Source organism: Sinohyriopsis cumingii, chromosome 4, assembly GCF_028554795.1.
Source record: "Sinohyriopsis cumingii isolate HCF-2022 chromosome 4, ASM2855479v2, whole genome shotgun sequence".
NCBI classification, from domain to species: Eukaryota; Metazoa; Mollusca; class Bivalvia; order Unionida; family Unionidae; genus Sinohyriopsis; species Sinohyriopsis cumingii.
This window is the reverse complement of record NC_142964.1, coordinates 49,099,850-49,115,673: the sequence shown is the minus strand read 5'-3', so window position 1 is coordinate 49,115,673 and position 15,824 is coordinate 49,099,850. Positions and strand designations below refer to the sequence as shown.

Here is a 15,824-nt window from a genome sequence, read left to right as displayed (position 1 = left end):
TTGCGGCTGATTAGTAGAAGATTAAAATTGTTAGGTCATGGCACCATTGTTAATCATTGGCAAGGTTGCACCTTTGTTTCATAAAGTGTATCTAAAGTTTTGAAATGGTTGAATACATTCTTCACGCCACTTAGCGTAGATTCTCAAACAACACACTTATCACATGCTTATAATGGTACAAAAAATAGGTCTAACACCGTTTGTCTTCCTAAGAATTTGATATTTGAGGGTAATCAATGTTTCAAGGATCGGTTTGATTACATGGTGTTTACTGGTACAATTGATATTAGATAGAAAATTATATCTAATATTCGGGCGGTATAAATCTAAGCAAGCACAATCTATAAATCAGTTATTGAAGTGCTAGGCCTATTAAATGAAAGTGAAATAATAAGTTGTCATTGGGACGGTATTATAATACGAACCATTTGAACTCCTATCGTGCACAAATGCACCTTAATCTATCGCATAATAGTAGGCCGAAATAATACTGTTTTATCAGATACGCAAGCTTGGTTTATACTTTTTGCAGTTATAGTTTCAATATATCAATCAGCCCTACATGATAGCGTCTTATCTCATTGCCGACAGTTGATGAATGATGTGTCAGATCAGGCCTTGAGCGAGTAATTATAATGCAACTGTTACCACCAACTGCAATAAAATAAAGGAAATATACGTTACATTTATGCTAAAGATAAGTAAGAAATGTTTATTATTAGTATTATTGGTGTGTGGGGGTGGCGGTGGGTCAAATTTAAAGATTTGTCTTTTATATATAAGCAATCACATTTAAAGAATTCATCAGTTTTGATATAATTAAAAAAATATATTTTTCTTTTTTAGGCGAATGAGGATGGGCCAGGAAAAGAGTCAGTTTAATTATGTATTTCCTAGCCATGATTTTGGTCTAAATAGCGTAAAAGTATATTTTTGTGAGAAGTTAATTAGAGATAAATGGTTTTGCTCTTAACCGTCTAAAGATACCAGAAAGAAAGGTAATATTTTATTCCATCATATATCTGTAATGATCTCCTTCTTTTTGTTGCTAATAAATTTTCCAACAGGTTATTTTCCATTGGTACTAGCGGGTCAGCACGTTACAGTATCATTTAGATGTTGACAGCAAAACAAATGTGGATACTTTCGGGTAGTGACCGGTTTATGTGAATATTTACAAAAAGAATATAATGAACAAAACAAACTACATTTTGTATTAAAACGTACGATAGAAACTATAAACATAGGATAAAAATTAATCCATAAAATTTTAGCATGATTGCGGGTACAGACAGGTTTGTACTTGTTTTGGCACACAGAAATTTGTTCTGAGATACTTGTGACAATCAGTAAATATGTTTTCTAGTAAGATTCATTTTCAAAATAAATTAACATAAGAGGTAACGTATACCAAGCAAACGTTTTGAAAATATCCAACTTCGTGGCTCCAGTGCTTACTACATTAAACACTTGGTTGTTTCATTTAATTTAATTAAAGCAAATAACATTCCAAATATCTCTACCAACTAGTTCTAACACTATGAATGTAAAACTTTGTAACATCTTGTAAGAACATTACATCCAGGGCTACAACCCCAGACATACAATGCAAAATCCCATCCGAAGATTCACGTTGCAATGATGGTCCTACGAAGAAGAAAAAAAAAAACTTGTAGTCGTGCAGATTTACCAAGATATCAGAATCCATAAATATTTTTAAGTAAAGGTTGAATAGATATATTGAGATTTAGCTAACAAAAAGCACGTGCCCACTAATCATGACATTAAAACATTCCATTCACCATGACAACAGTCGCCATGACAGCATTCACCACGACAACATTCACCATGTCAACAGTTACTTTACAGCAGGTGGTTTAAACGATTTTCCGCTTTTAGAGAAAATAGTTCTCTCCAAGTCTAGTCAGTGCATTAATCTATGTAAACAGTTTTCTCCAAGACTAGTCAGAGCATTAATCTATGAAAATAGTTATCTCCAAGATTAGTAAGCGTGTTAATTTTGAAAATAGTTCTATCCAAGACTAGTCAGAACGTTAATATATGAAAATAGTTCTCTCCAAGACTACTCAGTGTGTTAATCTATGACAATAGTTCTCTCCAAGACGAGTCAGAGCGTTAATCTATGGAAATAGTTCTCTCCAATACTAGTCAGTGCATTAATCTATAAAAAAAAATTGTTCGATCCACGATTAGGCAGCGCGTTAATCTATAAAAATAGTTCTCTCCTAGATTAGTCAGCGCGTTAATTTTGAACATAGTTCTCTCCAAAAATAGTCAGTGCATTAATCTCTGATAAAACTTCTCTACAAGACTAGTCAGTGCATTAATCTATGAAAATAGTCCTCTCTAAGACTAGTCAGTGCATTCACCTATGACAATAGTTCTCTTCAAGACTAGTCAGCGCGTTAATCTATGAACGTAGTTCTCTCCAAGACTAGTCAGAACGTTAATCTATGAAAATAGCTATCTCCATGACTAGTTAGTGCAGTTAATCTATGAAAATAGTTCTCCCCAAGATTAGTCAGCGCGTTCATCTATGAAAATAGCTCTATCCATGACTAGCCAGTGCATTAATTTATGAAAATAGTCTTCTCTAAGACTAGTCAGTGCGTTAATCTATGAAAATAGTTCTCCCCAAGATTAGTCAGCTCGTTAATCTATGAAAATAGTTCTCTCCAAGACTAGTCAGTGCATTAACTATGAAAATTGTTCTCTCCAAGATTAGTCAGTGCGTTAATCTATAAAAATAATTCTATCCAAGACTAGTCAGAGCGTTAATCTCTGAAAATAGTTCTCTCCAAGACTAGTCAGTGCATTAATCTATGAAAATAGTTCTCTCCAAGACTAGCCAGCGCATTAGTCCACGAAAATCGTTCTCTCCAAGACTAGTCAGAGCGTTAATCTATGAAAATAATTCTCTCCAAGACTAACCAGAGCATTAATCTTTGAAAATAGTTCTCTCCAAAACTAGTCAGAGGGTTAATCTATGACAATAGTTCTCTTTAAGACTTTTCATTACCGTACATTAATCTATGACAATAGTTCTATCGAAGACTTTTCATTACATTAATCTATAAAAAAAAATTCTCTCCAAGATTAGTCAGTGTGTTAATCTATGAAAATAGTTCTCTACAAGACTAGTCAGTGCATTAATCTATGAAAATATTTCTCTCCAAGACTAGTCAGTGCGTTAGTCTATGAAAATAGTTCTCTCCAAGACTAGTCAGTGCGTTAATTTATGACAATAGTTCTCTCCAAGACTAGTCAGTGCATTAACTATGAAAATAGCTCTCTCCAAGACTAGCCAGTGCATTAATCTACGAAAATAATCCTTTCTAATACTAGTCAGTGCATTAATCTATGACAACTGTTCTCTCCAAGACTAGTCAGTGCGTTAATCTATGAAAACAGTTCTCTCCAAGACTAGTCAGTGCGTTAATCTATGAAAATATTTCTCTCCAAGACTAGTCAGTGCGTTAGTCTATGAAAATAGTTCTCTCCAAGACTAGTCAGTGCGTTAATTTATGACAATAGTTCTCTCCAAGACTAGTCAGTGCATTAACTATGAAAATAGCTCTCTCCAAGACTAGCCAGTGCATTAATCTACGAAAATAATCCTTTCTAATACTAGTCAGTGCATTAATCTATGACAACTGTTCTCTCCAAGACTAGTCAGTGCGTTAATCTATGAAAACAGTTCTCTCCAAGACTAGTCAGTGCGTTAATCTATGAAAATATTTCTCTCCAAGATTAGTCAGCGCGTTAATCTATGAAAATATATCTCTCCAACATTAGTCGGCGCGTCCATCTATAAAAATAGTTCTCTCCAAGACTAGTCAGTGCATTAATTTATGAAAATAGTTCTCTCCATGATTAGTCAGTGCGTTAATCTATGAAAATAGTTCTCTCCAAAACTAGTCAGAGGGTTAATCTATGAAAATATTTCTCTCTAAGACTAGTCATTACATTAATTTATGAAAATAATTCTTTCCAAAAATTAGTCAGCGCGTTAATCTATGAAAATAGTTCTCTCCATGATTAGTCAGTGCGTTAATCTACGAATATTGTTCTTTCCAAGACTAGTCAGAGCGTTAATCTATGAAATTAGTTCTCTCCAAGACTAACCAGTGCATTACTCTATGAAAATAGTTCTCTCCAAGACTAGTCAGTGCGTTAATCCACGTTAAATTGATGTCTAATTTGTTCGTAACATGACCGTGTTATATGATGATAATTACAGTAATGTGCATTCATTGTTTTAACTTTTACTGATGGCTATGATTGGTAAGCAATTTAATAATATATATTAGAAGGGTACATGAAGGGTGCAGTCAATGAAGATAAATATCAAGCCTTTTTCAAACAATAAAAATGAAGATAACGCTAATGATGAGTTGTGGGTATGTCATTCACACAAGTGTTACAATCACACCTGCACACCCTTGGTTAATATATCAACAAACGCTTGGTGAAATAACTAAAAATCACTTGTTGAATAAACTAACAACCCAATGATGAATACGTGATTTATTTGATCATAACCCTAAGCAACCTCGAACGTTTGCAAAGGAAGAAACTGCATTTTTTTACGCCGTACAGGTAGCCTCATAGAAAGCGGTAATTTTTCATTTCAACAGCTAATATTCTTCTGTTCTTTTACCGTTATATCATCAGTGGAATAGATTTGCTTGTTCTTTGGAAGAGGTGATTTATTTGGCGTTTACCTCTTCTAGTTCCGATTTCACCAAAGTAATCTTAAATTTAAATCAGCATTAAACGCACGCAGTCAGAATTCTGGATTCTATTCATAATGTAAAGTTTACATTTAGATGCAGTAAGTAAACTCTAGGGGAGGTCTCTTCATTTTGATGACGAATAAAATTCTTTCAGAAAGCAGTTGTATGTACTAGATCGAATGGATCATACGAAGAGCATTAACGACACGATTGTTAGATGATAGAAATTTTCTTTTGTTAAGGAAATTGAGAATTTACAGGTAGTAATTCATTCACCTATTGTAAACAGGCTGTAATATCATGGATTTCCCTTTTGGGCATGGAAACTAATAGGGCCTAAATCATAGCTTTCCCTTCTCAGCATAGAAACCAATAGGGCCTTAATCATGGATTTCCCTTTTGGGCATGGAAACTAATAGGGCCTACAATCACGGAATTCCCTTTCGGCATAGAAACTACTAGGGTCTAAATCGTGGATATCCCTTTTCGGCATAGAAACAGGGTCTAAATCATAAATTTCCCTTTATGGCATAGAAACTAATAGTTTCATGAACAGATGACTATTCTGATCTGAAAATTACAGGCGAATTTCAGTGGAAACCTACACTTGAGACGTACATCTGAAAATTACAGGCGAATTTCAGTGGAAACCTACACTTGAGACGTACATCTGAAAATTACAGGCGAATTTCAGTGGAAACCTACACTTGAGACGTACATCTGAAAATTACAGGCGAATTTCAGTGGGAACCTACACTTGAGACGTACATCTGCAACCAAAATTCGAACTGTATTCTGTTGTACACAACGATTTCGTGCTTAAACCAATTACGTTATAGATTACTTAGGGATGATTCCCGTTTATTTACAAATCATAGGTAATATAAAATGTGTGCAATATATTTTGCTAACTTTTTTCTTTGAGTTAATACTTCAAATTCTATTAAGATAGCATACTACAGTCCTAAAAATTATATTTACAACTTCCATCTCGGATAGTCAACCATGTAATCATTTCGATTTCCCGTACTCATAAACGATAAAAGATTATCTTTAGTAGAAAGTGTTCGTTTTCCTGATACACGCAGGCGGGGATCCGGGATTTGTTCTACGGGAATTCGAGTTGAATTTGAATCTGTTTATAACAATGATCACTTTAATTCATCCAAGAACAGTGTGGCTCTGTGTAACATGAACACCACGACTGAACATTTCCTCCAACGAATTGGTCTTGCTCTTGCTTTTGAATTCGTCAATGTTTTTGAGAAAAACCTTAACACGCATTTGTAGGTCGGCATTTTCTTTCGAATTGGCCAGTAGTGTCTTCCGTCTCTCTTCATACGCGCTTGGCTTATCAAACTTAAAACTCTGCTCCAATTTGCTGATACTTTCTAATTGTCTACGAGAACGCGAATGCTGTTTGTCTGCATTGTATGTGCTTGATGAAGCGATCCGTGGCCTCATCCCCTTGATGTGGGCATTGAGGCTGTCGGCTCTGGGTCGACCATAGCAAAAACTCCGGCTTCTTCCTAGGGTGGCAGATTGGATACTAGTAGTCTGCGTCTTCAGCGGATAAGATTCTTCGCTCTGGTCATCCTCCTCTTTCAATGAATGTTTCTTTACTTGTTTCGCAGTCTGCATTCTGTGAAGAGACATCAGAAACATGGTCAGGGTGTTCCTTGGTTTTGCATTGTTTTCGTACTCTTTCTTGTTCTCTGTACTGTTCTCACGGACAACATGCTCCTCTGATCCAGTCCTATTCTCGAGACCGGCTGTCGTATTTTCATTGGTTTCCTCGTTAGGTTTTCGGACAGGTTTAATGTCTCTCCGAGAAATGCTTCTACACAGTTCTTTTGAGTCATAATTCTTTATAGCTTCTTGCAAATTTTTCATACCCTCAGCATTTTTCTTGACTTGTTTTATATTGTCATCCAAATCTGAGCGCGCTCGATACTGCGCTCTATTTATATGCGTTTTGGTCAAGTCTAGTTCCTCATCTAGTTCATCATTTTCGCTGTATATTTCGCTATAATCAAACTTAACTGGAGACTTGATAGGGTCGTCGCTTTGTCGCTTGCCGGACATTGTCGACGACCGGGAGAAACCGTTCGTTTGCATTATTATCTCTCTTTATTTTTTAAATTTTGATCTTGTGTTCCTTGAATAGTACACACTTAGAAGACACCAATACCGTCGACTTCAATATCCGACTCTGATTGAACAACGTCTGACAGATTTGTTAAACAGTAATCCCAAGTAGAGATTGAACCTGAAAGATAGGACATGTATTTTCATAAGTCCTTGTGAATATCTAAGCAAGAATCTTAATACATGTACTTAGATCACGGCTTTGTTTGGACAATTGTCTTCATAGATATTCAAATTACAATGCACTTCCAAATTTGTTCCACTACATCATTTAACGTTTCCTTCCAGTTAATATCAAGAACTATCGCAGACATAAAATAGTGATGACTCTACTACTAGCAAATACTACAACAACTACTACTACTACCAACAGTTCTTGCTGACGCTACTACTACTACTACTACTACTACTACTACAACCATTGCTGCTACTGTAGGAGTACCAGCATTGTTGGTATTAATGTGGAAATCAGAGTGGTGATAGTAGTAGTGGTAGTGGCGATGGCTGTACTGGTATTAGTAGCAGTGGTAACTGAATCAGTAGTTTTAGTTGAAATATTAGTAGCGAGTAGCAGTAGTTATAATAATAGTAATTAGGCAGTGGTAGTGGTGGCTGTGTAGATTGTGTGTGATTTGGATTTTTAACGTAGCTTTAACAAGTTTTCAGTCATATTGCTACGATGTCTGCAGTGTGGCAGTTTATAGTGATGTCTAACACTGGGGCATCATGCCGCAGCCATCTAGCATGATGTTACACCCAGTCACATTATCCTGACACCAGGCCGACCAGTCCTAACACTAACCTCTTAATAACTACCAAGCGAGGTAGCTGTTAGTACCATTTTTGTAAGTCTTTGGTATGACTCGGCCGGGGATTGAACCCACGACCCCCGCATCCGAGGCGGACGCTCTAACCACTAGGCCACCGGAGCGGTCGTGTAGATTATAATGGACCGTATAACATCATAAGAATATGCACTGATCAAAGCAATTTCCACCGAATTCAATCGACCATAATTTTGATTTGTTTGAGGGAATTTGGAAAGTACCTTCCAATTGATAAGAATCAGTTAATTATTGCGAAGGTATATAATTAAATTGAATTTGATTGTAATTCAACAAAAATTCACGACTAAAATATTTAATAACATTTTTTAAAAAAAACAATGTGGGAAAAATTAATATTATGAAAGTTCAGTTCTTAAAAGCAACAACTCTCACACACCGACACACTTGACCACATCAGTAAAATACACAACGTGAGAATACATGCTGTTTAGATTAATCTTCGTTGGGAAAATGTGTATATATACTCACTCGTAGCACAAGACAAATCTGTAAACGAAACTGATTAAATCGATAAACTGTGATATTACTCGACAAGAAAAGGTGTCATAGGCCATGCGTGGCATGTTGAGAGTTAATTCGAGTTCAAATCCAGTCTGGTTTTACCGATCTTAACAAAACACCAAAATAACCTAAGTAACTATTGATGCCTATTTAAAAGCTTAATATATGTTTTCCCGTTTTGCGTTTTAATTTCACTATCTTATTCAGTATAGTTATACGGGCAAGTAATTATAAGTGCTGCTCAGTTATGAAAATTGATTCCTGTACTGTATCTTCCCGTCAGATAACTTCAATTTAATCGAACGCTTATTGTTCACCGTAACAGTAGAGTGGGATGTTATGAATAGACCACGGAAAAAAGAATGAGAAAAATCAACAACGTTTAAGAAGAAGTGTTGACACAATGCTAACTAGGTTAAATACGTGTATACTGTGGTAGATGGGCTTGCACAACACCAGTAATTGTGTACACTTATGTCTTTTATCACTTTATCCATACAGTCGAGAATATTAAAATAGATTTTCACTCATTTATTTATGCAAGAAAGAGATTGTAAATTCAAATAGCCTAATGTGTCCCGCTTCTGTGCAGCTCTGTTTGATTAGATATTATTGATGTCTTTCAGATGAATTGAAGAGGGCTAAATTCCGTCAAAAGGCTTTGAAAGCCTTTTAACCCAAAGTTTGCATTTGTGATAGTGAAAACATACTCTGAAACACGTCTATTCAACAGTATGGGCTAGATCTAGATTTCTTTTTCCGATTGGGAATTCTAATTTAAACTTTATACATTTTCACATACCCCATGGGAAGATATTTTAGACTTGAAATCGCTAAATATCTTGTCTTGTAATCATATAAAGATTAATAACATTTCGTCTAATTTTGCAACGTATATGCGCATTACATACAAACGTACGTGCGTATATACATACATACATACATACATACATACATACATACGTACATACATACACACACACACGTACGTACGTACATACATACATACATACATACATACATACATACATACATACATACATACATACATACATATATACATACATACATAGACTGCAAGTCCATGCAAGTGCTTCATATCATTTAAAAACTTCGAAGCTTAACTTTATTACTGTTAATCCAAGCATTTTAGCCATTTTCTCATACTAACGTTGATTGAGATATCCGTTACATTAATTACTGAACATAACTTCCTAATTATGGTATCATCCTCGTCAGAAATGACGTCACAAGACAACCGCCTTGGATGCGCAAAGACATGGAATCTATATGGGTGGTAATAAATTAACATTATATATATATATATATATATATATATATATATATATATATATATATATATATATATATATATATATATATATATATATATATATATATATATAATGACAACAAGCAGTGCAAATAAACCGTTTTCAACTAGCCTTGGCGATTTCGAATTTCACTAAATCTTTGCCACAAGATGTTTAATGGAGGTGTTGCTTGACAATTTTAACGTCGCGCATTTTTCTTTTGAACTTCAGTGGTAACACAGCAACTTAGTTGTTTGAATATCAATGATAAAATTGCAAGTTAGGCGTTCGTTTTGTATTTATTGCTTGTTTTGTTTGTCTGTTTTGTAATTGCCTTCGACAAAGATTCAATGAGAATTTAAAGCGCCCAGGCGAGTTTAGAAACAAGTATCTCACTGTTTGTTGTTACATTTTGTCTTTATATTGTTTCTTCAGATGTATTCCTAACCTCTGGTGGGCGCGATATCTTGATTGATCCATTGCATGAGAAAGGACCATTCGTCATATGATGTGTATTTTCTCTCTCTCTCTCTCTCTCTCTCTCTCTCTCTCAGAATTACAAAGAGCCACACCCTGGCATTGTTAACTGTGTTGGGTTATAACGAAAATAAGTCATGATACTTGATTACTTCTACCTCAAAATGGCTTTGACGTATCTACTGTCAAAACTCAAAAACTGCTTGGTATCTACATTGATCAACATCTCAGCTGGAATACACATATCGATCACCTATGTGCAATGGTAGTCAAAAGAATAACTCTGTTAAAACTGCTTTCCAACTGTCTACCTCCCCAATCACTTGAACTGTATGTTTCGGGTTATATACTACCACTAATAGATTATGGCTGTACCATATGGGGAAACACGTACAATTTTAACCCGTCCAGAACTGATAAACTCCAGAAAAGGACATCCCGAATAATACTGAAACTTCCTGTTATGACTCCCTCCAATGTTTTGTTTTCACGTCTGCAATGGCTACCTATACAAAACGTATCCTTTATTGTAAGGGAATCATGACATATAGGTCTTTAAACAGTCTTTCTTCAGATTAGATCTCTAACCTAATTAAGATCATCAATTACTGAGCGTAATCACCGATCGACGACTAACAACGATCTCCAGATTCCGTGGTCGAAAACCAATCATTACATAAGCTCATTTACTGTATCAGCACCTACTGTATGGAATTCCTTACCACGGATGATACGTAACTCAAATTCCCTTGCTTCCTTTAAAATATCATTAAAGAAATTCTTTCTTGACAGCTGGAATGACACATTAAAGGCTTTGAATAGAAAACTTTATCATTATATCCATAAATAATATGTCCAGATCTTATTTTATATATATATATATATATATATATATATATATATATATATATATATATATATATATATATATATATATATATATATATATATATATATATATATATATATATATATGTATATAATACGTACGAATTATGCTGAAATATATGTACCTGTGTGTAGAATATTATTCACAGGTATATATTTCCCAGTATAGTCACAGATAGTCATTCATATTAAATATGTATGAATGTGTGTGTGACGATACCTGATTATGTGCATGGTCTTGTATTGTTTTTAACATAGCCAATTACAAAAAACGAGGACCACATGGCAGATGGGTCAGTCATAAACAAATGTATTATTTTCGTTAAAGAAAGATGATGATGATGATGATGGTGATAATCATTATTATTATTATTATTATTATTATTATTAATGACAAGTCATGAAAAATATTATGCAGTTATATTTCAAAACACTGCAATTTCAGTTCAATACAAAATGCATTATGAATATAAATATTGAATTTCATTATGAATATAAATACTGAATTTCATTATGAATATAAATATTGAATTTCATCCGTTATTTTTATTTAAGAATTAGAGGAGGACTTTCGCTTCATTATGAAATATTCAGATTATATAGGTAAAGACATATATGGGCGCAGGCATATATACAAAACGGGTACAAATTATAACCCAACGTTTTGAGTTGCAAATGCAAAGAAATCTTTTAAAATAAAAGAAACAAGAGAAGAGAAAACCTCTACGAATACGGTAACTTCATCCCATTACTAAATATATTAGTTAGGAACAAAAATTTATTGTGTGAAGTAGGTCACGAAACATTGTAATGTGGGTCGTTAGATCTGAAAAATCGAGAATGAACGCGATATTGTATTCATTTATGAGAGGACCGAGGCCTGCACTGGTCATGCGAGATCTTGAAACACTGACCAAATTCATCGTATGTCTATAGCTGCACAATTCATTATTATCTTCGTTTCGTGCGCACTAAGTCATTTCGTCCTGGGTGAGACTCAGTAGCGCCACAAAATGGGACTGGACACACACAGGCACACAGACACACACACACACGCACACACGCTCTCTCTCTCTCTCTCTCTCTCTCTCTCTCTCTCTCTCTCTCTCTTTCTCTCTCTCTCTCTCTCTATATATATATATATATATATATATATATATATATATATATATATATATATATATATATATATATATATATATATATATAGTTCCACAAATTTTTGTGATAGCTGTTTGAAGTATATTCCTATGTTTTTGCGATATCTGCATTTAAATTTTCCCATGTGTATGTACACACTGTAACGAAAATGCGACAATACCGAATGAACGAAAGGCAGAGGCATTAGAGGCGCAGAGAGGCATTCAGAAGGCGAAATAGACAAAGAATTGTGATCAATTATATTTTCACTCAAGGTTGTTTTAATTATCAAATTATATCTTACCTTTATCATGCAAACTCCTCTGCGTTGGAATTTACTGGACGTTTGGTTTCATTGCTCGCTGCATATTGAGTTCTTGTGACGAAATACTGACATCAGATATCAAGGATATTCAAACCAACTGCACTGTACCCCCCCAGGTGAGCTTTAATCTTTCTCCAGCACTCATCAGCAGAGGTGTTAGGTGATTCGCATATCATTTCATATTGCTCCCTGTACTTTTCATATACAGTACCTGATGATTACCCTTTTCTGATTCGATTTTTCAACTCATAAATTAAGTTTCGAAAGTGAGCTGTGAAAGGAACACTTTTAAAAGGCGTTTTCCGTTTCCAGTGTCAATTAACAATTGAACAATGGCTAACAAAAGAGCGACTGACATCTGATATTAAATAACACGCAGAATTGACAAATGAAAATTCCCGCAATGTATTGATCTTTGTGTCTGGTTCGTATATATATATATATATATATATATATATATATATATATATATATATATATATATATATATATATATATATATATATATATATTAAATTACCAACCAAACAATTCATGTAAACAAATTTTTTAAATAGATGTATTTAGCAAACCATAATGCATAAATTAAATCACGTATACTGTGCAATATTTTATTTCCTTGAGCTCTCCGTCTTCTTTGTCTCTCCAGTTTCATCGCCTATATCATCTTATATATTTTAATGATTGAACTTTCATTAGTAGCGCTGGTTTTCAGTGCCCAACCTTGTAATTGTTTATATGCTTGGAGCTGTCCAGGAAGGTCTCCTAGTTTATAGATACAGCCAGTCGATAGCTTACTTAACTCCAACTTAATCTTGCCTTATTGTATATTGCAGAGCTTGTCAACCTTTCAAAGTTTAATGCACAATACATATGTAGATGATAGCATCCGTTTACGGAGCAAATCCTGTGTGTTAAGTTGACTGTAAATAAAATTGAGTTGAATTTGTGTCTGGGATGAATTTAAAAGGTGCAACATGAAGCTTTTATAGTACTCCTGCAAGATAAACTATAAACAATTTATTTCAGCGACGGCATTATTTATTGGAACGATAGGTAAAGCTTTGCAGTGTCTAAGCGCTTTTCAAGTACCAGGTGTTCAATTGAATGCATTTGTAACTCTTGGGTGAAAAAATGGACACGCACTACGATGCAATGTTATAAAACAATAAATGGTACACATGTCTAAATGGTGTCATTGTGATTTGCTTTTGTTTTTAATTTCTTTTCTGCTGTTGAATAATAAACTACTAGCGTACAAAATAAATAAACAAATAAATAAATAAATATTATAAATAATATAATGAAAAATAATACTATCATACAGGGTTAAAAATGTTCTGTTAGTTGTATATTTGTAATTATATATATATATATATATATATATATATATATATATATATATATATATATATATATATATATATATATATATATATATATATATATATATATATATATATATATATATATATAAGTAACTTTAAGTAATATGAAATGATTAAACATAGGAAGATCATCTAATCTGTTTAAATCCGTCTTTGGTTAAACTGAGTGATAAGGCTGATTCAACTCTGTGAAGTCAAGATAGCGATATTATAAAAAATCGAGAGATACTTTTGTACAGTACCATATGTCCATCATTAAAACAGTTATATATGTTGGGATATGGTTTGGGATATATGTATAGTACTGAAATTTTGATTGTACTACGGTGAGTTGGCTAGTTGGTTAGGATAATTCATGAGTGGAGGGTAGCTTGGGACATTAACCATATGTATGAAAACATGATACACAGAGAGAAACAATCGTTAAGGTATACGTATGAATGTGTCTAGTGGCGTTTTGATGTGATGTTACGTAGTACAGTATGTTAAGGTTCCGAGACAAAACGGGCAATATTCATAAAACTAATCAACTCCAGGAGGAAATAATACTAATCTCACGTCAATGCCCAAGAAAGCCTGATGGCTGACAACCTGGCGGACAGAATGCTAATAAATTGCTACAGTGCCCTTCTGCACCGACTAAACAGACATTAAAATATTTTAGTAACTGAAGTATAGTTTATGATACATCCACGCAATCAGCTAGTGCTGATGTCATGTTTTAGCAATCATTTTGAATTTAGAAATATGGGGATCATTGTTTAGGTGAAACAATTGTACCAGCCGTTCTGTAATAAAGCAGGACTCATCAATTCCATTAATAAATTTCACACCAGACTGAAATTTGATTCGAAATTGACCAATGCAGCAGCTTTTTGATCGATCAGGATTTGCTTGAGTAAGATTTTTCTAACCGTGTGCACAAAATGGTGGTCACGGTGTCTTGGCCGTCTGTCCGAGTTTCATCTAGGCAGATCTTCTTCAACACGTAGAGAAAAAGATCAAATATGTTAACAGACATCAATAAATTGTATGGAAGTTTTAGATTTCGAATTTATATCCAAGATTGTGTAGATATCACCAGGTAACCCTTTATCTCTTTCTCATTTCGATCTTTTTGAAATATGAAACGTAGTGAGACCGTACCTGATCAGGCAAAATGTTTGTATAGTACTGAAAAGAAATATATATGCATAATTTTTTATATCTCCTAATCAGTTTATGCCCTTCACACAAGTTCAGCTTTCTCTTTTTGTCTGGCTTGGACTGAAGCGGATGTGTTTTCATGTGACAGTGGAGTCAAACTTTGTATCATCTTCCCTCTCCCTCTCTTCGCGACCCACCTACAAAGTATTATTACAGACTGCTGGACTAGGCATGGTTGTCTTTATTGAGCTTTAGTGGTAGATCTAAGCAATATGGATGGACTACATAAAATACGTACTTATGCTAATTATAGCGCCTAAGATTATATATGATATACCTTTTCCGTTCTTATTCCAACACAAAATGGCCATACACTTTGCACATCTTGATAATGTTTTTCCTCTAATTTCTTTTTCGTGATTTAACTCTTTTCTCCAGATTGCCGCATTCAAACACGTAAAAACTTCCTTTCTCGCTGCTGAAACTGTTTGATTTGGATTCAGATTAAATTTTAATCGTACAAAACTTAGACTGCATTCACGGCATTTACCGCAACATTCTGCTTTGATTAACTGCTGATCCCTCTACTGTAAGGATTCATAGTACAATATTATATTTAGGAACAGAACTACATTCTTCAAAAATATTTTATCTGGACCACTCCAGTGGCCTAGTAGTAGAGCGTTCTCATGTGATGCGGAAGGTCACGGATTCGAACCCCGGCTGAGTCATACCAAAGTCTCATAAAATTGGTACTAACAGCTGCCTCGCTAGGCGCTCAGCATTAAGAGGTTAGTGTTAAGACTGATCGGCCTGGTGTCAGGATAATGTGACTGGGTGGGACATCATGCTATGTGTCTGCGACATGATGCCCCAGTGTTAGACATCTCTAT

The 15,824-nt window shown here is 34.4% G+C and overlaps 1 protein-coding gene across 1 annotated transcript; it reads right to left on the bottom strand.

The window, feature by feature from the left end:
• Nucleotides 1-4,533: 4,533 nt before the first annotated feature.
• Nucleotides 4,534-12,627, bottom strand: LOC149801134 (uncharacterized). Its single transcript, XM_089955160.1, has 2 exons — nt 12,377-12,627; nt 4,534-7,026 (listed from the first exon to the last, which is right to left on the bottom strand). The coding sequence occupies exon 2, from the start codon at nt 6,873-6,875 to the stop codon at nt 5,919-5,921; it is 957 nt and encodes a 318-aa protein (XP_089811286.1). The 5' UTR covers nt 6,876-7,026; nt 12,377-12,627; the 3' UTR covers nt 4,534-5,918.
• Between the last annotated feature and the right edge of the window lie 3,197 nt (nt 12,628-15,824).